Source organism: Camarhynchus parvulus, chromosome 7, assembly GCF_901933205.1.
Source record: "Camarhynchus parvulus chromosome 7, STF_HiC, whole genome shotgun sequence".
In the NCBI taxonomy this organism is placed as follows: Eukaryota; Metazoa; Chordata; class Aves; order Passeriformes; family Thraupidae; genus Camarhynchus; species Camarhynchus parvulus.
The window spans coordinates 30,955,438-30,981,525 of record NC_044577.1 but is presented as its reverse complement, the minus strand read 5'-3'; the positions used below and the strand labels follow the sequence as shown (position 1 = coordinate 30,981,525).

Sequence of the window (26,088 nt, the reverse complement as noted above, 5' to 3'; positions counted from 1 at the left end):
AGGACAGATCCCTTTAGCTCCTGCCACACTCAGCTTGGATGTTGTGGCTCAGCCAGCTGTGAGGAAAAGCAGAGGTAGAGATTTAACTCACAGGATTCTCATCCAAGAAGGGGGGAAGGATGGGAAACTTGTGTGTTTAGGGCACACCTTTAGGCAAGAAGTCCCATGAAGGCCCCACCTGGCTTCTTTTTTCTTCCCTTTCCTGGAGTCCCATTCAGAGTTTCTACTCTCTCCAGTAGCTGCAGGTAATATTAATGTGAGCCAGCAAGGAAAATCAAAGGTGAACAGCACTAAAGACTGCAGCAACCTGCTTAATTCCTCCACTATTAAAGAAAAATATGGGCCTGCCCTAATTATTTTTTTTAATGCTGCTTTAATGCTTCCTAGTTTCCCCTAAAGGGAAGAAGGGTTTAAATCTGTGAAGGGAGTTGAGGATATCTGTCTCACCTGTGTAGCTGCTTTTGGTGGCAGAATCTTTTCTTTGTTGGCTTTAATTCAGTTCTAGCTGAATTTCTCCCATCAAATTAATTTTGACAGAACAGCAAAGATGTGTATGAAAACTGAGTGTCTTCCACTGCACAGAGCAGAGTTTGGAGAGGATTATTCCTCTGAGTTTATAGTGATGTGCACATCTGGTAGACAGAGAAAAGTAATGACACAGAGAAGCAGCACTAATAGAAAGTTTCACTATTAAAGTCTTTGACAAAGAGGATTTATTCAGTAAATGACACATATATTTCTACCTTCACAGGGCAGTGGAGAAGCAGAGACGGGAGAAGTCACTGAATTTTCTAAATCTCCAACTCAAAATATGGGCAAAAATTTAGGGTTTACCTGAAATGAACCAAGCAGATTATTTTCTTCCGTGCTTATACTCCAAACAGTTTTTTTCCCAATCCACCCTGAATTAATAAACCTTATGTAGAAAAATCCCCAAACTTTTGAAGGTTATATTTAGTCTTCAAATTCACAGTGGATCATTTAGAACATGCAAGTGTATTAACACTTTTCCATACTCTTTATTTCTCTTTATTTCTTTATTTCTCAGCTGAATTTTGAGCTAAATAGTAATATTGAATAACTTTGGTTATTGCAAGTCTAGAGAGGTGCGTAAACTATACACTTAAAGGCTTTCTTTAAATCTGCATAGCATTACTTCCAAGAAATAATCTAGGTAAAAATTATCCACTTGGAGTCGTTACATGAATTCTATAGAAAAAAAAATGGTTGAAAAATTCTGTACCAACCCAACTGTTGTTTCTAAAAGCAAAGACATCTTTCAGATTTTAGTGAATAACTGACTTAAAAATTGCCAGTAGTTTTGGTTTGGTTTGTGTCCTTTTGTTTTGTTTTTTTTTTTCTTTTGTAGTTGGACTGTTTTTATTTTGCATTCAAAATGGACAGATGCTTGAGAGTGAGATTAAGGAATCCTAATAGTATAGCTCATTTCTTTCTAATATTTTCTGGATAGTACTGTATCCATAATCCCAGAGTGTTGGATTATTGTCTGTGATGGCAGTCTGTATTGGCACTGACATTTCACTTGATAGAATTGAGCACAGGTGAGCTAAAGACTGAGAGAATGACATAAAACATAGATGAGCTATGAACCTTTTAAGTAGGAAATTAATTATTATTTTTTTAATTTACATTTTTATTACATTTCTGGCAGATGGAGAAATTAGAAATCAGTGTGTGACAAACAGTCTTCACACTGAGGAACTGGAATAAGCACTGCCAGCAGCTGATGGCATGGGGAGGAAGGATGGAGTAACATTTTTTCAAATGCAAAAGCCTTTAATTGTCTTTAATGTGGATGAACTGCAGCAAAGTACAGAGATGCTGAGAAGAAAGGCTTTTCATCCTCATCAGGGTTGGCAGCATTCTCACTTTCAGTGTTTTGGGTTTTTTTTGTACTTCATCCTGCCCAATCTTTTCATATGACAAACGTTCCTTTGATTCTCTACATTGGATTTCACTTTAGGTGATTTCTTCAGGTACTCAGCATCATTTCCCCTGCTTTATTTCTTTTCAGCCTACCATCAATAAACCTAATCAATTTCTCGCTGTCCCTACTGTTAGGATATGTCCCTCAAACTTGTGTGGATGGTCATTCCTTGACGTTTTAGTCTCCTCTTTGTCATTGTTTAAAGCTGCTATGAAGGGACTGGTTATTCATTCCCCACCAAGTCAATACTTTAATCGTCTTTGCTGCAATTGTATGAATTCCATAAAGTTTGTCTCTATCCTTTTGGCTCAGGCTGAATTCTGCAACAGAGATGAGATTATTCTAAAATTGCAGGGATAAGAGGTGGAGGGCTGCTTGGTATGCCAGCACTGTGCAGTGTTCTGTCACCATTAAGAAAATATGCATGAAGACAGAACATCATTCACTTTTAATGTTTCCATGATAGTTTTCTTGGCCATAAGCTGAAGGTGGATTTAATCAATGTGTATCAATTCCTTTCAGTTTTATGGTCTTGATATCCCACAGTCCTACATGCTCTGCTGTGTAAGAATAAAGTGAACTTATATCAGCTAGGATATCTCCCTGGGGTTTTTCTTTATATATTCTCATCAGTGTATAGGGAATACGTCCCACAAAAAACCTGAAGGTGGTAGAGCTGAGTTGTACCCTGTCACCTTTCTGCTGTGACCATGAAGTACAGACACTGCTGAAGCATGCATGACAGTTGGAGCTGAATTCTTTCAGGTCATCCTTAGGTGGCGTTAGGTCAGCTGAAATGTGAGTAGACTTTCAACTTCTGCAAAGGCTGAAGAGGTGGGCAACCAGCTGAAGGATTTCAGTGCCCATTCTTATGGGAGCTAGATTAGTTGTAGCACCTCCAAATTCTGCTCTGGTACCATGTCTCTTGTGTCTTGTCCATAGCAGTGAACAGAGTTGACTGCAGAGTCCAAGGAGCTGTAGCTGTCCTAACTGCACAGATTTACAGAGCTCTGAAGGCATTAGCACAGGAAAATAAGTAAAGCATGAATTTTCTCTGATAGAAATATGCATGGTGTTCTGTGTGGGGAGCACCTGGACCTGCTCAGCTGGCCAGGGCTGTGTGTTCTTGCTGTGCTCCCTGCTAGTCCATCCCTTCAAACCAGGGGCTCAGTTCTGGTCTGGCTGGAGGAGATCAGTGCTCTTTCCCCTCTTGTTCTTCCCCAGGGTGGACTTTAGTCATGGTGGGGTGGAGGAGATATTTTCACATTATGCAAATGCCAGAGTGGAGCCCTTTCTCAGCTGCCCCTTCCCAGGTCACAGAGGGATGGCAGGTATTTCACTGTACCTTATGTTCCTTTATTTTTCACAGGACATAATGGGATTATGAACTTGATTCACCTTCTTTTCTGGGCTGTTATTGAACTAATGCCTTCATCAGGAGGTTATTGCCTGTAATGTAAGGACAGCCCCTGGCCCACTGGGAGTGTCTGTACAGCAAGGTGAAATGTGAGACACTGTGTTACAACCCACAAATCCCCAGATTCATTAGGAGCAAATTCTGCAGCCTAGACACTGACATTTCCCTCTGATGCAAATGAGTTTGGTTATCTAAGGATGCACAGAGCTGGATACTGAACATGTTACTAGTAACTAAGGAAACATTTTTTACAATAGTTACTTTCTACAGGGAGTTTTCCTTTGAGCCATGTGAACATTTTGAAGTGTTACCCAGTGCTCAGAGGAGTAAAACCAGATGTCTGAACACTATGTTAAGATGATTTAATAATTCTTCATCTCCACTGAGCTGGAATACCACATTAAATAAATGATCTTTTATTCCTTTAATCTCTGCTGGCAAGGAGGACCAAAAGGAGTTGCATTTATTTGGGATACTGTGACCATCACAGACATCATCATCTCTTTTAGCAGTGCAGGTGGGAGGGGTGGAGTGCACACAATGAACTGATGATTTTTAGTGGTCCCTCTGGACTATGATTACAACAGATGGGCAGGCAAAAGAGATGCTGACTGAAGTGCATCTGCCTCAGAGAGGGAGGGATCTTTAGGCACATTTCAAAAGCTCCTAGTTCCAGTTTCAAAAACTGAATTGGCAATCCACCATTGCTTGCAACAGAGACCCTGATACAGATCTTAGATGTAGGTCTGAAATTCTTGGACTTTCTTGAGCAGTGCCTTGATTTATACCAATAAAAGAAAAATGAGAAGAAAACAAAAATCAAACTGAGCAAAACATAGAGAACTTGACTAAGTGTTTAAAATTCTTTTCTCCATTTAGTTGTCTATCAAAATGATTCAGATGCTGGATTTAATTTTTCTGAGTATTGGAACATATTAGATGAACTGGATGTCACTGTCTCTAAAGAAGATTTGTAATTCAATGTTTGATGAGATTTTTGTTGAGTCTCTGCTGCCAACCAGCCACTTTACCATGAGAAATAACTAACCTTATTAATGATGTACTAGGTTAGAGGTTACATCTAGTTGATGTCAGAGGAGTCTTTATTGGGATATAAATGGGGCATTTGCTTTTGAGCCTTGAAATCACCACATTACCCTGTAGGTCTGTGAACAGTAACAGTGAAATTTCCTCGGGTCCTGGAGCTCAGCTTCTGCAGGTGGCTGGAACTGACTATTTCTGACTAAGCTCAGCTGTGGTTCCCAGGGGAGACAAATGTGTGTTGAAACCCCCAGAGGCAGCTGCTGATATGTTCAGAACATGCCTTTTGCAGGTTAACATCCTTGCATTGCTGAAAGAAGCTCAGTGACTAAGGGAGTCTGTGTTTACCACATAATAACCTATTTCACATATTTTATAATAGTATTTGGTAATAAATAATATATAATAATAGGTGGTTAGAAGCTGAGCCAGGAAGTGGGAGCTTTGGATCTAATGTTTCCTTCAGCCTGAATAGCCTCAGTCATGCTTGGATATCTCTGTCTTGGTTACAGGTCTTACAGTGTTCTGAAGGATTTGATTTCAGTGCAAAAGCTAAGGATACAGAAACACCATTGTCATAATCTGGTTTTTATTGATGGTAACACTATAATATCTCCTTTTTCTTCCCCTGCTGTCCTGACTACAGATCCATGCATTCTATCTGCTTATCTTTCATCATTTTTGTCTTGATAATTTTATTGCATGATATGAATGCTTCATATGTCTCATAAAAGCAAACAGGGAAGGGTAATCCTTTGACCTTTCAACATTCTTTGGTGTAATTTACTGGCGATTCCTCTCCTCCCCGAGGCATGGCCCTGAAATCCTATGATAAAAATGGACAGCCAATCCAAATAGAAAACACTGAAAAGGTTAAAGCTTTGATTATGTTAGTCTATAAGTGTTCATCGTCTTTTTTTCTTCTGCCAGAAAGAAAATGAGAGCTGAAAATGGCAATGGATGAATCATGCTTATTACAGAATACGGAAATGATATTGGTTCAACCCGTTCCTGTTAATGCTGAAAGAATATAATCTTGAGCCCTCTCATTTTATGTCACTGCAACCCACCTTATCCTCTTAAATGAATGCATGCATCCATTTAATTAACCTGGTGAGATACTGAGATATAAATCTTTTAAATGCTTCTCATGCAATTCATCTTGACAGCTGTCGTAGTAATAACATCTTTAATGCCGTATTCTTTACTTTCTCATGTATTGAAATTCCTGGTATTATTTTGAGCACAGTGATAGGTTTGCTGGATTTAAGCCCTTAATCTTAACTTGTTTAAATCCTCAGAGCAGTGCAATAGAAAGCTTTACTGGTTGTTTAGTTTGCTGAATAAATGGAAGATTACTTTGCATGAAGAAAGGATAAATATGTTTTGCAAACTGTGGCTGAAACATGGCGAAATTTAGACCTGGCATGTTTTCTTTCAAATGTTGTGTTTCTAGAAGATGCTATTGAGTCTCTTCTTTGCTGCAAGTGATCACCAGTCAAAAATTGCATGAGACCTTCCTATGTGCTCTACTGATTCCCTTCTGAGGGAAAAGCAAGGGTGGGAGAGATCCACAGCATTTGGCTCTGAAATGAGACAACCCTTTGTAGACTGCCATGCGTCAATGTCATTGTACTTCATTAAAATCACAAAAAATCAAAGAATCTTGGAATAGTTAGGACATCATCTAGTCCAACACCCTGCCATGGAATGGTGAAAGGTGAGAAGGTTCCTTGTCTAGCTCCTTCCCACACTTCTTTGGGGGGCTTCTTTGTCATGGCCTGGTATGTGATGGGCAGGTAGTGGTAGTACAAGGGGGAATGTTTTCAAACTAAAAGAAGAGAGATTTGGGTTAGGTGTTAGAATTCCTTTACTCAGAGGGTGGTGGATAAGTTGTGGATGCCTCATCCCTGACAGTGTTTGAGGCCAGGTTGGATGGGGCTTGAAGCAACTTGGTCTAGTTGGGTGGCATCCCTACACGTGGTGTGGGGGTCAGAAAAAGATGATCTTTAAGGTCCATTTCAACCCAAGCCATTCTGTGGTTCTATGACTGCTGGAAAGTCTCCAGTCAGAACTATAGGACCACTGGCTTAGGAGTGTTTTGGGTCACAAAATAACTTACAGGGCACAGTTGACTCTAGGCACTGCCTGTACAGTTCCAATAAACTTTTTAAGAGCTTTAGAGACTGTAAGATATTTGAGGTGTATGAAAATTAATCATTTCACAGAAAAAAAAAAAAAGAACTGGAAAAGAATATTATTCTGCCCAGATATTTCAGAACCACTTGACACATTTTTTAATGCAACATTCCAAAGCCAGTCAATATCTAGGTATATAGGCAGAATGGTACAGCAGTGCTGTGTTTGCTGTCTTGTAATTCCCATAATATTCTACTCATCTAAGCATTTTAGCTTCCTGCGTTGGAATTTTTCTAATTTAATTAACTCATTAATGCTAGCACATGGCACATTCTCCTTCCTTGTCTGCAAAAATGCAGCTTGTTAATCTAAATAGCAACCTAATCCACTGGGTGTGAGTGCATGACATGTACATTAGTGCTAATGAACTGCTGACCAGCCTCAGCAAATACCTGGCAGTATTTGGCATTAGGCAGGGCCTGCCCACAGTGCTGCTGTGAAATACACTGGGCAAAACAAAAGGCGTTTAGCTAAGTGTCAGGTTGCAGAAGTGCTGATGTTGTTGCAGTTTTCTATTTCCCAAGAATTGAACTTTGAAACAGCAACTCAAGAGAGAATTTAGGAATTATTTTTCTGCTTTGTCACTTAAAGTTGAGACCAAGCTAAATACCACGTTGGGGAGAGATAAGGGTGTGGAAATGAAACCATGTTCACAGTTGCCTTTTAATGACTAGGCAGAATGGTTTGAATACTCTGCCATTAGAGGAAAAAAAATTCCAACATCCCCCCTCCAAAATAAAAAACCAAACAAAAAACAACCAAGAGAAAGAATCAAATTCACTAGTATAAACCTAATATATTTTACAGGCCTATGCCTAGCAAGATAAATGTAGTGATTTTATAGAGCTGGACATTGATCTGTTAAACAAACATCAACTCTTATTCTGGAATCTTTTTTTTCCTTCCAGTTCTGGGAGGCCCTTATAAACTGTACTGACTATACCTTCCCTGCAAAGGCCACAACAAACACCAGTGCGTGCACATTGATGTTAACACCAGAGCTGGCAAAAGAAACCCAGCTGCAAAATGACAGACTCAATTCAATTAAGTTACTAGGAAACTGAATCACTCCACAGATTGGTAATGAGATATAAAATCTTTCACCTTTAGATTACCTGTTCATTCCAACATTTGCTTCGATGACAATCTTTACTTTCTCATTGCTGCTTCCTGACCTATGCCAGTGATATTACTCTCTTTGCTGAGGGATAATACCAGTTCTGGTTGTTTTCTCTCAGTCTTAAAGTCTGGCTGTCAAGCAAGCAGGGCTAACAGAGTAGAAAAAGCATTTAAAGGTGATCACTGTGTAACTCTGGCCTCATTCTGTTACCCAACAGTTCGATTTCCACAAACCACAAATCCTCTCCTCTCGTTAACACCTGGGAAAGACAAGCTGGCTGCTCAGAGGGAATACCTTGCTGCCCCAGGGATGTTTTGCGTTTTGGCAGCATTAAGTTGTGCAAAGCCAAGAATGGGGAGGCTGCATTGTATCTACCTTGAATTTAAACAACAGAGTGCTGGTTTGCAGAGATGTCATTTTTGTCATGTGTCTTAACTGTTAAATTTATACATGTCTGTAAGAGAAAAATAAATACAGTCCCTTTCCAGTTACCAAACAGATATACTGCATGCTAGTTACCAGCTGGCATATGTTGGCATAACTCTGTTGAAATCTGACTGCAGTTTCAAACTGCCTGAAAATATCTTGGATGCTTATCCGAGGAATATGATGTTGTACATTTTCATCAGCTAAAGCAATATACATCAATCATCCTTTGTTACTGCTAGAAATGAAGAGGGTATTATAATCCAAGAAATTTCTCTCATAGATTCTAGAGAGTGCTTTTCTGTGTTAATCACACTATTTCTCCAGGGCATACTTTTCAAGCCATCTCCTGAAATAATGAACATTCTTGTACTGAGTACTAAAAATACTGCACTTTAGGATATATAATCAAGCTGATGCCTCTGGCTTGCTGGCTTCCTCAGCAGTCATGGTAATACCCTGTTGAAGCAAGATCACACTTGGGTCTTCCTCTGAGAGTTTTTTCTGTGTCCATACAAAACCTTGAGCCCTGAGCTCAGTGCAAACACTGGGCAAACATCTGGGACCTGCATTCTCTTAGACTGATCCCCATGCATTTCTTGGGGATGCAGCCTTCATCCCTGAGTGCTCTGAACCAAGTGCCTGCCCCCATATGCTCAACATAGATGAAATTCCCCTTAGGGAAGAGTCCTACAGCAGAAACACTTCCTGCTGCACAAAGAACTGGAAGATGAGCCCCCAAAGGTTCAGGAATATACACATCTAAGTGCAGTAAGGGTGAAGACACCATAAATCAGACGTGACTTTGCAATCGTTCACAGTTCCACTGAGTTAATGGGATCATCAGGGTCTGAGTGCTGATCACTGGGGTCTTTGCTGCAAACATATTGACAAGCAAATTGCTCAGGGAAGGCAGGTACATTTCTACAGTCTGTTCTCTTGGTAACACAAAAAGAGTATTTCTGATGTTTGGGCAAACCAGTTCTCATCACTTTGGCATTCCAAGACTGTTGCATCTGGACAGCTGTTCTCTTCTGCTGAGCTTCCCAGTGGACGTGTTAGCTCCATTTAGAGTTTTTGTTAGGCTTTTGTTTGGTCTCAGAGGAGGAGAGATTTACTTGGGAGGGCCGTTTCTTCTTTGTGACAAGCAGTATGATGCACAAAAATGACCGTTCCAAGATGGAAACTTGTTCTGTTTTTCCTAAGTGCTTCACTCTGATGATCATTTTTCTTTAAAGGCCTCCTGAGATGGGTACTTTGAGGCATCAACATATGTTGGTACAGGTGATGTATTGTATTATCTTGTCTGATAATTACCTGTGATTCAAAACGTTGTGTGCGTAGCCTTAGGTGGTTAACTCTTCAGAGAGATAGATGTGTGACAGCCTGCTCAAGGTAATGTGCAGAGCTGGGAGCTCCCATGGTGTGTGTGGGGGAAGCAGTGGAGCCAGCAGGTCTGGAGCTGCTGCACCAGTACATGGGTATGTCCTTGTGCTGTGCTAGTTATGGCTACAGTAACTAGCACTTCAAGTGCCCAGGGCAACCTGTTAACTGTAGGAATAATTTTTGTAATCCTTCCTGTTTTTACTTCTGAACTAGAATTTGGGGTGGCTCCACTAAATACCTGCAGACAGAAACTTCAGGCACTTAACTCATATTAAGTCCTTGACCTTCCATGGGGATTTCTGGCTCCAGCTATAGCTCTCACTAGCTCATTCCTGAGTGGTTTTGTGCTCAGCAAAGTCTCCCTTGGTGCAAGTCATGCTCTTCAGGCATGATGTATGCTCAGGAGAATGATATAATGATTACATAAGGACGTTTGCTAATTTATAGCCTAATCACACAAACAGTGTAATATATTGCTGCTGTGTTTGTTTAAATCTGTTGCAATGTTTCTTTTGCTCGCTAATAAGGAAACAATAGGAATTATGTGATGTCACACCATTGAGATTCCTTATTAGCTGAATTAAATAGCATGTATCATTTTAGGGCTGGAGCTACAAAAAAGCAAGCAAGGGCTCGTAAGTAAACCTGAAGAAAACCCCAAAAGGCTGCAATGAGCATGGTGAAGTAGCAGATTTTCTTACTGTTGTAGGTACATGTTCTCTTTGCATGTATTCCTTAGATGAATATATAGAGTAGTTAACTTCTATCTGTTTGGGAGAAAATGGCCTGAATTCTGGTCTTGCATGAGCATAAGCCAGAAGTACAAAAGAAGCATAGGAACCACCAGGTGCTGTTCAATAGAGGGCTGGATTCACCACGGCATTGTTTGCCAGCTGGAGCACTCAGGGCTAAAGGAAGTGTTTTAAAAGGGCAGTCCCAGTGTGATGCCCGCTCCATTCCCAATGATCCCAGTGCACCTCTGGGAGTGCTCTGGATTCCCGCTGGCTTCAGCAGCTGGGCTTGGGGCATCCTGCTCTCCTTGCAGGCAGCCTGTGCTTGGCCCACGTTCAGGCTCCTGTGTGCCCTCATGGCAGAGCATTTGGGGTCAGCTTGAGGGAAGAGCTGTGAAGGTTTTATCCGCTTGATATCCCCACTGCGACAGATGGGATCGTTCACAGGTGCGTGAGAAGCCGAGTCTATCCACAGGCATGCAAATGTGTCTGGAGGGCATGTGCAAGGCTGCTTTTGGGAACGCCAGCTGTGCTACCCTGCAGCAGAGGTATCTGTGCATCACCTGGCTGTGTGTGACCCAAGGCGATGCTCACAACCAGCAGAAAGGATCAGAAACACACACATCTTCTTTTCCAAGTCTCGTTTTTCAGTCATGGTGACTGTATTTACTGTATCAAATGTGATACAGTAAATACAGTCGCCATGAGATGCAAGAGAAAACTTCTGTGCATGGTTCTCTATCAGCCTGCCTTAATTTAGGCTAGAATCTGATTTCTGTTATCATTCTACTACTTTCTAAAAATCCCAAATAAATTCAGTAACTTTGCCCATATTCCTATATCACAAACAATACATACCTTAAAATACAAGCTGAAACTTTCACACAGCAACAAGAACATTTAGGAAGAGAACTGGTAGTTGTTACTTGTAAGCTGTGGCTTGGCTTTAGTAGAAACCACTGGCCAGGAATTACCAAACTCTACAAAACTGGAAAGATTAATTCCCTCTGTGGTAGCTTTATGGGCTGAATTCCCTGGCTGTTCTGTACAGGCAGTGGGACTGTCTGATTACTACAGCGGAGTCTTTGACCTTAAAAACGTAAGGAAAGTGCTGAGGGCATTTGTGTCTCGTTAAGGATAATGGGAGTTGAAAGCTTTTAGAACTCTTCAGGATTAGGTCCAAAATTTGTACATCCCAGTAGCAGCACAGATGTGCCAACAAACAGGGCTTACTGAGGAGTGCAATTAATGTGAAACAAACTGTTTCCCTCCCCCTGCCCAGCCTCAGGTAATTCATTGGCTCTGCAAATTCAGCTCCCTGCCCAGTTCAAAAGACTATGGAAACATGGGTGTAATGCTAAAGGCAGTTGTAGCAGATTTTTTTTCCTTCTGCCTTTGAGAAGCGACCCAAACATATTGGTAATATTTCTGTTTGGAGAGTTTAGATTTTTTGGCACAGAACATTTATTCCTGGAACACAGCCTACTAGAAATACAAAGTTATTAGCTGTTGGGTTATTACAAAGTTAATGATGAAAGACAGTAACAGTTTAGTAGGATATTGAAATAAGCATTTAAATATTTTATTTTTTTTTCTTCCAGTGATGTTGAAAGCAGTCTGACATTTTTAGTCGATCAAAAGGAAAACAAATAACTGCAGCTATGGAGAAAAAAAGACAGCTACAGAAAAGGGAATTTGGGAAAAGACTTTCTCTGGACAGCAGTCTTGTGGTAAGAATGAATATTTGCTGCATTTACTGAATGTATCTTGTCATAAAAATTTAGTTTTTAAAAGACAATACTCACAATTACATATATTTTAAAGGTGTTTATCTCTTTGTCACAATATCAAAACATTTTGTGATTATTCAGATTCTCCAACAAAAAGTGTTGGAGGAATTTTACGACATCCTAGGTAGAAACTTGTCATCATATAGAAACATGTCTCTGACTTCACTGAATTTGCACAAGGAAGGAATCCAGACAATTATAATGGATTTTTTATTAAAATACTACTCAGCTTCTGTGGGATCATCCTGTGTTGCTCCATTCTTAGTATATGAGGGCTGTAAGTGGCTGAGGTCGTCTGTCAGAAATGTTTATCAGGATATCAGCACAAATGTGTTCACCATAGCAAATCTGTAAACTACTCTAAACAATCTACTGAAAGAGAAGTATAAATGCCACATGCTGTAAAACAATTGCTTTTGCTTTACCTAGGATTTAAATTCATTGGAGATTGTATTCTAGATTTATTTTTCAGTTAATATTTTCAAAGGATGACTGAGACAAACAAGGAGTTTTTAGAGCTGTATGCTGAAAATGCTCATAGATGCCAGAAAATGCTCATAGATGTGGAAGAGTTGTGTATGAGGATAAAAGTGCCCATGTCAGGTATTTAGCATGACAATTTGCAAATGCTGAAACAGGCAAAGCTGAGAGATCTAAGGAAACCTGTGTCATCTCTTTGACACTCATAGAGGTAGTGAGTGTGGGACCCCAAAGCCCTTTTGCCTGCAATGTCACACCTGTGCTAACCCCATTAGCTGAATTTTAAACCTTATTACAACTGTGTTGTTTTCTTCATCTTATGCTAAAATTGTGGTTTGGGATTTTTATCCCCACAAAGTGTAAAGCCCACTGACATGCTAATAGCAGTGAACATGGACTCAGCAGGTTTCAGTCTATCCACTGATGCTCTTCAATCACCTGCTGTGTTCTTTATTGGGGTCAGCGGAGCAGGCCCACCTTCCCAGGTTTCCACCCCTTTAAGGACTCTGCTCCTCTCCTTCAGGCCTTAGCTACGAGGCATCTCAGGTAATGTCAGGTGGCTACTGAAGAAATGTGCAGAGAATGTTTAAAAAGGGCTCTGTCCTTTTCTTAGCACCACTTCTTATGCTGATGAATTACATCCCTTTTCTCAGAAAAATATAATTAATTGGAGAGAAATAAAAGTAGTGAAGAATGGTGAATTCTCTGAGCTGCTCAGGACCCTAAGGCAGAGCTGTTTAAGCTGCCCCTGTTCAGGCCATGCAGCTCAGGGCTCTGATACTGAGACGTGACTGTTTTCAGGTTGTTCAGCCTGCAACAAAATCTGCTCTCTCGGCTTGCATGCACTCAGCAGGTCAGGTCGTGCTCCCAGCACTTTAAAACTCTTTCTAGCTTGTGGGCAGAGAAATAAGGGTTGGTATGAACTCACAACTTCATGTAATACACCCGGAGACAGAAAAAATCTGAAAGGTTTTGTAGGCTCAGAAGTCTGTTTAGTCCCAGGGACTAAACCTCTGTTATTGGTTCTAGGCATACACAGCCCCAAAACAGACTCCAGCCTAAATCCTGCAGCTAAAATGGACTGCTATGATCCAAACAATCGACCACAGACTGTCAATATTTATCTGGAGAAAAGAATTCTCATAGAAACTGGGTACTGAAAGCTAAGGGAAATGCTAGCAGTTGTGAATTTTGCATAAAGACATTCCTTAGTGTACTATTCTCGCCTAAATGTTCTCACTGATGTAATGGACTAGATTTAGCCTTTACTAAAGGTATTAAGATAGAAACTTTCATTTCTCTGAGGTGACTGTAATGTGCTGTGGGGATGGGAGCAAGGAACCAGATATTTCTGGCTTCCAGTCCCACCTAGTGGAAATTTGGATTTGATTTATAGCCAAGGTAGGGCACGATATCTAATTCTTACCCTTCCCTGTGAGTAAGGGTAGAGTAGAGAGAGACATTTGTCAGTGACATAGGAAATACTGTGTGTGTGGCACCATCCAAAGTGCTTTGTGTTATAATCAGTGCTATGTGCATGTTGAAGCACCCATAAGGACTTCATTGGAGGAGAAACAGAAACTGTGGCTGTAAGGGACGGTGATAATCTCTCCCTCCTCTATAGCAAGGGATAAGTAGGATGGGAGATTGCACACAGCTGAAATCAGGCTTCAAGCACTGGCTTGAGGGCAGTGAATTAGTGCCAACGTGTGGCAGCTGAAGTTCTGTGGCTGATTAACCCATTTTGGTGTGAAAGTGTTGAAGGAAATGTGTTGAGGGAAAGAAATATTGCAATACTTCAAAATTTTGTATGTATAAACCCATCATTCTGTCATCACCATTGTAAAGCAATATCTTTTGCTACTGGTGGCATTTACAGGTTGTGTCACCTGTTGAGTTTCAGGGCACACATCCATTTGCTGTACTGGGGTGTCACAGGTCTGTGTCTGTGAAGCCTTTCATTGAGCAGAACATGTGTAACTAGATCTGAGAGTGTCATCCATACAGTTAATTAGAAAATTTTGAGTACTTTGTTGTCTATTCCCAGCTATTATTTCATAACAAATTGGAAGAGACATTCTGAGACTCAAGTGCCTTCAGCAGCCTGTAGTAAGTCACATGGCTGCCTTGTGACTCCATGAAATCGAATCAGGAAAGGCAAAGCTCTTCGTGTTTTCCTTGTTGTTCCCAAATTCCTGTTCCATCATAACTCCTCTCAATTGTTGCCTTCACGTATGTCTATCTTCTTTACCCTTGTATCATCATATTCTGTTTGAGCACCGTGCTTTAGTCCAGTCCCGTGCTCATCCAAGTAGTTGGGTCTCTCTTGTCCTCTCTCTCTTCCCAGATGTTTTGTGTTTAACCTGTCAGGCATTCAGGGTTGGACACTCTGCTTGGGAAATCTGGCCTTGATTCTCTCAAATCCAGCTTCTCCTTGTTTGGTGGAGAGTTTAAGCATTTTCATATCTCAGAAAGAATTCTAACTTCTGGGTGTTTAAAGAAAATATGTTTCTACTTTTGCACTCTGGACCATGAGATACAAATAGGCGTTTCTGATAACATCCCTTACCCTGCCTGGCTCTGCTGCTTTTCCCATCTGCATCAGATTGTAATCTTCTGGAATGTTTTTTTCCATGATTTAATCTACAAGTATTGCATAGTGATGTTAAAAAAACCAAAAAAGATCCTCTTACTTCCTCTGCTCTTAGACTCTGAATATAGAAGCTATGAAGGTATTTGATGGCAGAGTGAGAAGAGGAAAGAGGTATTTCTGAAGAAACTACATGACTTCTCTCTCCTTAGGATATGGATCTGGGCCTTCAAAATATGACCATAAATTCCATCAGTGTTTTGTATTCAGGCCTGCCCATCAAACAATAAGTTTCAGGCTTCAGATAAGAAAGATCCATGTTAGGGACAACCTTCAAACAGGGAACAATTCCATAGCTATTAAACCACTCTTCCTTACACCACAGGCACAGTAACTACTTTTGGATCACTCAGATAAAGAGCTCAGTTTTACTTCCTGTACTACTCAACCCCTCACAGGTGGTGTCTTGGGGAAATAAGCTTTACGATGAGAGCAAATAAACGTTTTAAAATTAAAAAACCATAAGTGCACAAATATGTTCATAAAATGTCTTTCATAGGGCATAGTTTTTTTAGTGAGTGATAATTAATGCTTTACTGGAAGTTAGTGGTTTGAAACCATGGAGTTTAACAAGCTCTAGAACCCTACCACTGTAAAGAAAAGCCAGAGGAATTGTTGCTACTGCTGCCCAGGTGAAAGAGACATCTTGCTGTTAGCTTCAATTAAATTGGATCTTTATCAGCTTTTAGTCATAATATCACAGGTGGTATTCCAGAAATCTCCAATATAGGCAATGGCTGTTACTGCTCTGTAGGTTTCCAATATTGGCACCATGCTGAACATTTGTTACACACCCACTTATTTACATTTGCAGGCAAAGCTGGTAAGCCTGCAGTGACATTGACATTTTATGGCTTTGCATTCAGGTGAAACAGTTAGAAAATACTAACTTCGTAACAATTCTCACAGGTAATCCTATGAGATCAGTTATAGAAAATAATATCTTTGTAATTTCTGCCTGGCATTTAAAACCCAAAACATACCACCCAAGGAGGATATACCTTTTACAGTTTCAATATAGTTTTATACTACTTTATTGTCTCATCTGTTGTACAAGTGATGCTACTGTATTTTGAGTTTATAAAGTTTTCTTCTGCAAATTGATTCCAAACATCACAACTCTAAAAATCAAGTTGGCTTGAGAAAGGAGAACTAAAGATTGAATCTTTTTTGTTTTAAATAACAGATCTGCATATGTCATGTTTTTATGACATTTGTAAGGATATTTTATTGTATATGTGGTTATAAGATAAACAACAGTTGAAGAATAAGATGAAACTGTATCTTTCTGGTTTGCTGTGCAAGAAGTCAAGACCAAAGTCTTTGCTGTTATTGCCACAGTACTTCTGTTTAGCATGAAAACAAACTGCAAAATTCATAATATTTCAGGAGTGCATTTATTTGGAATATGTTGCTTGGCTGTCATGTAACACCCATGTCAGATTGTTTTCTTTTAAAAGAGAAACAGTTCTTTCTGAAGAACATTTTGCTTTGTGCATCTTAAATCCTTAAATCCTTTAAGTTTGGTTAAATGGAACAGCTTTACAAAGCATAAGAGTGTGAATATTTAATGGGTTTGCTTTTTTCATGAATAATATTTTTCCTGTTGAATCTTGCATTTAAGTATAACCAGTTGAAAATAACTAGTGAAAGAAACTAGATAAAAACAGGAAGGATAGGGATTTTTCTGTGTCCTTTATTCATTTCAGGTCGGAATATACAAAGAAAATTAATATGAAAATTCGTAGTAAAAAAATGTACTTTGATGGAATTTAGGCACCTATTTTTTTAATATGGGTAAAATGAAGACATATGAGAAGATTTCTTTGTTAATATTTGCAATTTATTATTTGGTATGTGAGGGAGGTGGCTCAGACAGGCAATGATATTAAAAGGTCTCATGAAAGGATTGATTGTATTTCAGGTTTTCCCTACAAAGGTCTTAAACAAAAAGAAAAATGGAAAAATCCCAAACCATAAATAGACCCAAATACAAGCTTTTAAGTAATTTGTGTGGGATGAGGGGAGTGTTAGAACATATCACTGCCACCAGGGCCACGTTGGCTACTCTATTCACTGGGGTGTTCTTTGAAAATAATAAAAGCCCTATCCTTTGCTTGATCCAAACTGTCCAGTTGCCTCCCAGGCCCTTTTGATCAGGACAAAGTCAATGTTTCAAGCTGTGCTCTTTATTTATGTGGATAATTCCCAGCCTGACTACACACATGGTTCACCCTTACAGCTGTGGTGGCATCTAGCTGGGGAGATTTGAGAACAGAATATCTTTTTGAAGCAGCCAGCATTTATCAAAGCAGAAGTTTTTTGTTTTATTTAAAATGAGGCTTTTGCTTCTGAAAGCAAGTTGTGGTAAAGTGCTTCAGTGGTGGCTGCTGAACTGTGCCCTGCTGCTTTCATTCTGGTCACACGCTCCTGTGGGGCTCTGTAGGATGGGCTTTAATGGCACCACTTTGTTGTAATAAGGGCAGAGTGTAATGTAATGAATTGCTCTGGGGCGTGGGAGGAATACCTTCAGCTGCCTGCAGCTGGATTGGTGGCATGGGCAAAACCACTGAGTTCAATTGCAGACTGCTGAGAAGGGTGTATGTGTTATCTGGGGCTGGGAGCCAGGAATTCAGGGGTTAAGTCTGACATCTGTCACCTCTAATCAATTCCTAACTCGGTTAAATAAATTTCTAATTCAGTTTTCTCATTAACAAAACTCTGATTCAGTTTTCTTGTCAATAAATTGGGTGTTATAGTAATTTCTTACCTCATAAGTATTCCAGGAATAGTCTGTTATTAGCGTGAGTCTGTGGCTTGCTTTGATATCTTCAGATGAAAGGTGTCAGAGAGAACATGATGTTGGAGCTGAGCTGGGAAAACTGCTGCAGCAGCAAGGCAGGAGGGGAACCCTTCACGTCTGGGAATTAAATTCTGGGAATAGCTCTGGGTATTTTTTTTGCTAGTTGACTGTGACATTCACAGCGTGTCTGACATCACTGTGCACCATAACATAATCCAGCACTTCAAAATGAAAGGTGGCATTAAAAATACTGCCTTGTCAGATGTTGGCTAATGTTCTAACTTTTGTAGCCTGAATATTTTTTCCCACCTAAAGCTGCTGCCAAATACCTTTGGAGTCTGTAAGTACTTTCAGTCCTCTCAAAACTTGGATTTTGATTTGTGTGCTAATTTATAATGCAGAATTTTGTTCAGCTGCTTAGACCATCATAGAAATGCCCATGCCCAGGGTTGAGTCTGGCACTGCAAAATTATGGTTCAGCAAAGGAAAATGCACCCAGAATGTGAGCCTCAAACAAACAGTTTTTGGTGTTTTTCAGAGGCAAGATAAAGCATGCCTAACATCCAGTGCATCCAGAGGGAGAGTAACTCAGGGAGAACAGTTTAATAAAGGTGACAAGTGTGGAATTTTGAGCTAGAAGAGAATACAGGGAAGAACAGCAGTGAAGCGCAAGTACAGGTTGTATTGCTACCTGCAGAGGTGAAGGTTTGCACATTCATGAGGAAAACCACAAGATATGAAATTGATATAAGGGCTCAGTAAACAGAATTCTAAGAAAAATCTATTCATAGCATCATAGAATGGTTTGAGTTGGTAAAGATCATTTTGTCCTAACCCCTCTACATCTTCCTCATGACAAGGATAGTATCACACAATTCTGCAAATCTGTCAGTTAGGACATCCACAGACTGGGCAGATGAAGTACTATCAACTGTCTGCATAATAGACAGTCCTAGAATCTGACTGGAACTTGGTAGAAAAAGAAAATCCCAGTGGGGGCTGAGGGTGTAAAATCTATCTAAACAGAAGGACAGATTCTGTTGTGCACACCCAGGGCCTTTAGCACCTGGACTTTGAGAAGACGGAACTATCTATAAATATAGTGCCAAGAGCACAGACAGCTCTGCATTTGCATTTTTAATAAAGTGAAAATTGAGACAAGAGCTCTGGTGTGCTAGGCAGAAGAAAAGAGCCATCTGAATGGGTCAGTTTACAGCAGAAACTGCTGAGAGGTGAGGAGAAAAGAGAAACCACTGATATGGGACAGCAATGTTTAGGGTTGGTATTATCATACCAGTAATAGGGATAATGTGGGGAACTGTGGTCTGCGTGGATTTAAGGACATCACTTACCAGCACAGCAGTATATCTAAGGTACTAGTTGTAGAATCTACATCAGCTTGGATAAAGAGCACAGTCACTGGTTACACTAAGAGAGATAGTGGCACTTCTGGGTAGCAGTGGTGGAGATGGATGGTTTGGAATGCATTTGCAGAAGAGGGATTTGAAAATGAAGTGTGTAAAGTGTTGAATTTCCTGACAGCAGGTGGTTACTGTAAGTCACATTTATAAACTCTGGAGCAGCCTGGCAAACCTTACATCATAATTAAGAAACACAGGGGCTGTGAGATCCAAAGGACTCAGTGGACCTAGGGAATGATGTTAGAAGTAAGTGCCAGGTCTAACATGAAGAAATTAATTTCAGTTCTGTTAGGTACTAGTGCCACAGAAAGAACTGAAATTTGTTCTTATGGTGATACAGACAGTGGCCTATTGCTTTGATTAAAGCTTACACCAATAGAAACCAGTAATCCTTTTCAGGAGCTGGAGAGGTGGATAAACAGTGAGCAGTGGAGAGATGCTTGAAGAGAGACTAGAAATAAAAAACTCACAGCCCTGAAAACAAACAGTGCATGGAGCATGTTGTTCCTGAGCAAAACTTCGAATAATATTCCTACTGGAATATACCTCAATGGTTTATTGATCAAAAGCACTGACTCCAACACAGGCAGAAGTGCTCTCTGAGAGAGGAATTGTTTACCATTTGTTGCTCCACATCAAAAGTTGCATCAATAGGTGTATAGGGTGACATGGTGACAGCTGAAACGTCCCCAGAGGTCATGCTTTGACAAACTGCTGGCTTTTGCTTTCTCATGTCTTTGGCGCATAAACTTAAAGTGACAAACACCAGGCTTGAAGGTTAAAATAGAAGCTTTAAAAGAAATTTATGCAGCTGATCTACCCCTGTTCATTGTCACAGAATTGGATGCAAAAGTGAAGGAAAAGTAAGAACAGAAAAGATGGTTTTACTTGGGCCTGCAAATTAGCTGGCAGATGGACTGGGAAAAAACAGAGGGCAATCATATTCTGTTGCCTTCTAAAAAAGCTGGGAAATTGGCCTATGTTGCTGCAGAATCTCAGTAATTTCACTGTCAGACTTTTGACATTAAAGTATTAAATTCTCAACAACTCCTAATAAGCTTTTAAAGACCCTGATTTAGCTGCAGAGGAGGAACTAAAAATGAAAATGAAGGAAAACGCAAGAGATAAATGCATGAATTTTGAGAGTTATTCAGGAATGAAAATTCAGCACAGTACAATAGACAATTTGGGTGTTACAAAAATAAAGGGTGTTAAGTGTTCTAGCTGATGAACTCCAGAAACTGAACTTTGTGAATTTTGTGATAATTTATAGTTGCAGATGTCAGGGCTTGGAAGAAAAAAAGTCACAGTTTTATCTTGGTGCAGGGGAGACAACTGTGCTGGGGCTTGGCTTTCTCCTTTGGGACACATTAAGGAGAAGTCTTGCTGTGGAACTGTTTGCTAGTGGGTTGTTATGTGGATGGAACCCCACGTTTTGATTTGGAGGAGTTTGATGATTTGCAGTGTGCACACCACTCTGCTCCCCAGGGTTTTTGGGAGGAGCTGGCAGGTGCCTGCCCTCTGGTGCAGAGCCAGCTCAGCAGCCTCCTCCTGCTGCTGCCTTTTCCCTGAAGCACAGGGCTGCAGGCAGGGGACAGCAGCTCCAGTGCTGTGAGCTGAGATCTTGGCTGTGATCTCAGGCTGCTCTGTCCCTCTGCCCTGCCCCACCTATTACAGAGTGGAGCTGTGACAGATGTCAGCCCAGGCCCTGAAGAGGGGAGCTCAGGGAGAGCTTTGGATTTAGGGGGAGTGTGCACCACACTGAGTGCCACACGGTGATGTGCCTCGTGACACGAAGGCTGAGTGTCAGCATGGCCAGGGATAAGCAGCCACCAAGGGAAATGGATGTTCTGGGGACCCTTCTCTAGCTCTGGTAAGCTCCCAAAGCAGCAGTGAAATTGGACGCTTTGCCTGCCCAGATGTTAAGAACAGAAGGCTGCCTGCAACAAGAGATCTGAAGAGATTGGGGTTAACTAAATAGGGATTTTGTTGACAAACCTCTCAAAATGCTTCATGCCTTCAGCAATTAAGCATAACACATATCCTGAGAAGCACTAGTTCCTCTGTGTCTCCCAGTTGCCTGATTCAAGGGGAATACAATCCTAGGGAGAAGAGAAAGGAAAAATTATGCCCTGTGTTGTTTTATAGTGTTGACATAATTCCCTACCCTGCAAGACCAAGAATGAATAGTAAATCTACCTCCTGCTAGGTCAGTTATGGCATCCACTAAAACATTCTATTTTGAATATTGTTACATCCATAGGAGAATCTAAATTTCTTTTCACAGGCTTGTGCGCATGCCAATATACAAAGGGAACAAAATAAATCTTTGCAAGATCTGTAGACATTTCCAGATTGTTTTGTTTTACAAGTAGGTATGGTCAACTTTTACTCATGTTTTGAATTTTGCTAATTTTGTCCACCTACAGTGAGTGTGAGATAACCTCAAGTGAAAATTATTGCTCTGAGTTGTTTGCAAACCAGTATTTCCAGCTTGTGCTAAAAATTTCGAGGTTTTTATATTTTAGTTCCAGCTGGAAAATTCTGTCTTTGTTCATATTTTATTTATATATATACATATATATAGATACATACACACTTCTCTTTTGTTCTTATATAAAATATACATATATATATATATATATATATATATATATATACACTGTTGGTCCCCTTACTTGTTTAATTGTATAGCTGTGATAGAAGATGCACACTAAAACTGAGGACGTACAATGTTTTGCTTCACAAGTTTACAATTTTGATCTTTAGATAAAGTGTGCCTTACTGAAAATTTCAGTTAAATCACTGTGTGTTTTGCCTTTGTGGAATAAGTGTTTCCTCATTAAAAACCAAGCTGCCAAAGAACCAGCTAAGTCTTCCACATGGAAAATGTTCAGCTTCATGCTGTCAAGAGAGCCATGCAAAACTCTGCAGTGTAAATATGTATTTTGCTTGGGACCCCTGGAGGCAGAGATATTTGAGGGTAGGCACCCCGATTCCAGGCATTTTTCTGTTCTGAGGAGTCTGTAGGTGCTTGTTGAGCTCTAATTGCTGGGAATGGCTCTGCTGGCAGCTCGTTCCCTCCTCTGCTCCTGCACCTCTGAGCCTGCCTGTGTGCTTTGGCTTGGAGGGCCTTGTGTGACCCAGATAGGAAATGAGCTGGGATCATTGCAAGGCATTTAAAATAATTGGGTATCAACAGCTGGCTTTATGGGAAGCTAAAAGTGTAAATCCAGAGAGTTTTTATGATTTCAATGGGTATTTTTCCCAGCGTATAAAGCGGATCCAAGTAATTTTGGCTGTGAAACAGTTTCCCAACTTATTTCTATAATGATACCTTAGAGTTTTTCATTATAGTGAAAATCTCTAGTAGGTCTGAAGGGAAAAATTACCTCCACTGTTTCCAGACACCCAATATGTTTCTCTGTGCTTGAATTTATGAGTTTTGGCAAAGATGACTTGCAATATGATCAGGTTTCAGGGCAGTGGTTTCTTGCACTGAATCCCAAACAAAAGTGTAACTGTTCAGAAGGCTCCAATGTGTCTTTGGTGATGTAAAAATATGGGACATTGCTCTTGAAAATCCTGCCACTCCGTTTTTGTCTTAGTGTATTATTTACTACACAGTGTATTGAGAGAGCTTTTTGAAGCACAATTTAATTCTCAACTTCTTTCAAAGTTTTTACAGCATAAATTGCAGTCCTTGTCAAAAAGAGCAAGATTTGACTGTTGAAGACAATGATTTTGTTTCTATTGCTTTGTAAGTAGATTCAAATATACCTGTTCATTAAAAGCCTTTCCTGGAAGACAAGTGCTTGAATTAAATGACTGAGAGGTGTAATGCAGAATTCCTCTCAGACATTAGACTGGATCAGAACAGGGAAATTTCCCAGGAATTTCCCATCCTGGGAAATTTGTTCTAGTGCTTTGACATTTTGGTTTCAATTAAATTTACTCCTTTTTTAAACTTATAAATGTTGAAAATATCTTCTCCTGAAGTAAATTTACTTTCTCCCATCTTTTACGGCCTTAAATGCACCACATTTGAGTGTGCAAACAAAAAGTTTCTGATTCATAGGAAGAAGGGGGGCATGAGTGTGTGCATTGGAGTAATGTAAATTGTCCCCAGAAATGAGAAATGGTCTGTTATCCTAGAGGAAATTTGTTATTTTTTAAGAATTACATTGTCATTGCCCTTCCAAAATTCTGATTTTTCATGTGGAAACTGCAGTTTCCTCTGGAGTAATCTATAGAAAATTCCTGAACAGCTTTGCTAAAGCTGTAAAAGATGCTGTTTTTACCTTTAGCCAGCCTATCTGTTGCCTTACTCCACTAAGAAGAAACTTCAGTGGCACTGATTAGAGAGAGACATCTCAGACAGGAAAGTGCACACTCCACATACGTTAAGGTGATAGAATCTGACATTGCAAGTACTTGCATCTTATCTCATTCATGTCTCTGACATGCCTGGAACTCTGGAACTCAATGGATTTGTTCTGATGTACCTTTGTATGAGACAAAAATCAAGCTAATGTCCTCCATTTATTCTGTAGGTATTTCCATTCAAATATTTTTTTTTTTAGCTAGTGTGTCCCGCCTGTTTCTCCTGCTCTTACTGAGGGTCGGACAGGAGATTTCTCTCATGTTGTGTCTTTGTAGATTGGATTATCTTGTGATACTGAATCATGCTGGTTGTCACTGGCAAAACAGCAGGTTCCTCCTAGCCCTTTTCCCTGTGTGGTTCTGTTTGATGGGATTCTTATATACTTTCCAACCACTTTGTAATCTCAGTTTCATCTGTGACTTCAAGCTTTCCTTTGAGCACCGCATCAACGACATTGTCAAGGCTTTCTTTTTTTTTTCATCTATAGGAATCCGTGAAAAGCTCAGGTCTTGCTGTCTCAGCAGGACACAGAGGGTCTGATTTATGTCTGGATAACAGCACAGGTTGAATTATTGCACTAGCTGGTTCACAGCCTCCTAGATTGGCTGCTACATGGTGTTCTTTAGTTTGTGCAAAATTCACTCATGTGCCAAAGGACATCCAGTTAAATGTGTCTGAAATCAGCACACCACACCTGTACAAGGCAGTGAATTATGTTGGAATGTGACATTGTTTAAACCTAAACGGTTGTAACTGTGCTTCCTTCCCCATGTGCCCATATCCTGGACTATCCCAGTGTCTGTGAGGTATGAATGGATTTAATGAATGTAACACCTCACTGCAGAGGTTGTCTCACAACCCTCCCTCAGTGTCCTTGAGGCACTTGGGCACTGCTGGTGTCCAGTGTTGCTGCTTCTCTCTGCTGCAGAAACTCTGATTCCCTTCAGAGTCTGTCCTAAGTGACCTGGGAATTTCCTTTGACAGATGTTATGAGTTTCAAAGGATTTTTTTCCTTTTTGCACTCACCAGTTTTATGATCATAATATTTTGATTTATAATTGCTTAGTTCTGCTGGCTGTTAATTGACTAATGACAGATGTATTACTTTGGGCATTCCTCTTTGGGTGCTTTATTTACAGGAATGTTGGAAATCTTGAAACACGGGTCCCATTAAGTTGGACATTGAAAACTTTCAAACATCTTGACTCACCAGTTCCTTTGAAAACCTTAATCAGTGTGCCTTCACCTGTCCAGAAATCTCATTTACAAAGATATGCTTTACAGGGGCCTGCTAGCTGCAGAAATTCATCCTTACCTATAAAACTGAAGTAAAGATTCGTAATTATGCACAGATCAAAGTATTTTCCATCTGTCAAAACTTTGCTAATGCAGATATAATCATTAAAATTACTTTTCTATCTATAAAGAACAGTTTATATAGCACCAAAATTGCAACATCCACTCTTTGAGTGCAGAATTAATTTTCTGAAATGAGCAATTATATTAGTTAATGCATTTAAACATTAAGATTAATTAAAAACAAAATCCTTTAGGTATTTTAGAGATGTGAGATGATTTTTAAAAATACTTTAATGGAAGAATAGTACCAACTCCTTAAAACTTTAAGAAGTCAGGTTTACAGTAAGTACATTTAAATTCTTTTCACACTGTTTTTTGTAGCTACAAGTTTCTTTTTCAGCAGAGATTCTTCTTTCTTCCAAATGGTAATTACATACTCCATGTTCTTTCATTTGCATAAAGGAGAGAGCACCAGTGCTTTCTTGAAAACTGTTCAGAGTAATTGTTAAATCCTGCTGGGGTGGGAGGAGACTGGAAAGATGCTCATTGTTTATCTGAGTCTCCACTCCCTGCAGAGGGTGGCCAGGGCAGGTGGTCAATTCCAGCACCCCTGGAGCTCGCAGTGCTGTAAGGGCAGAATGAGTGAGGGCATCACGTGTGTCATTGGGTCTGTCTCATACACAACACCAGCCCTTTCTAAGGAGGCTGCCGTGGCTGACTTCTCTGCCTATTCCTGACTAGAGGTGTTGCTGATATTTGGGTCAAGGACAGTATCACTCACTACTCCATCCTGGGGTCAGGAACAATTTTAGGCCACGGAAAGGGAAGTCTAACACAGCCTGCAGCTTTCTTACCCACTGTGTCCTCAGTGGCACTCAAAGATGTGGGCTTCTCTCAAAAAAGACTTTTACTCCTTTGAGCCTGATTTCAAGATAATACCCTGCACTGTAATATACCTTAAAACATAGATTTTTGGAGATAGAAGTTTCAAGT

General features: G+C 40.1%; 1 protein-coding gene across 7 annotated transcripts in view; it reads left to right on the top strand.

Moving 5' to 3' along the window:
• The window catches only part of NCKAP5 (NCK associated protein 5), a 378,350-nt gene that overhangs the window by 34,342 nt on the left and 317,920 nt on the right, over positions 1-26,088 (top strand). For all 7 annotated transcript variants that reach the window (XM_030952067.1, XM_030952070.1, XM_030952063.1 and 4 more), the window contains one exon: positions 11,870-11,998. In XM_030952067.1, the coding sequence (XP_030807927.1) occupies positions 11,930-11,998 (69 nt within the window). In that variant the 5' untranslated portion in view covers positions 11,870-11,929. The remainder of the gene's footprint in view (positions 1-11,869; positions 11,999-26,088) is intronic.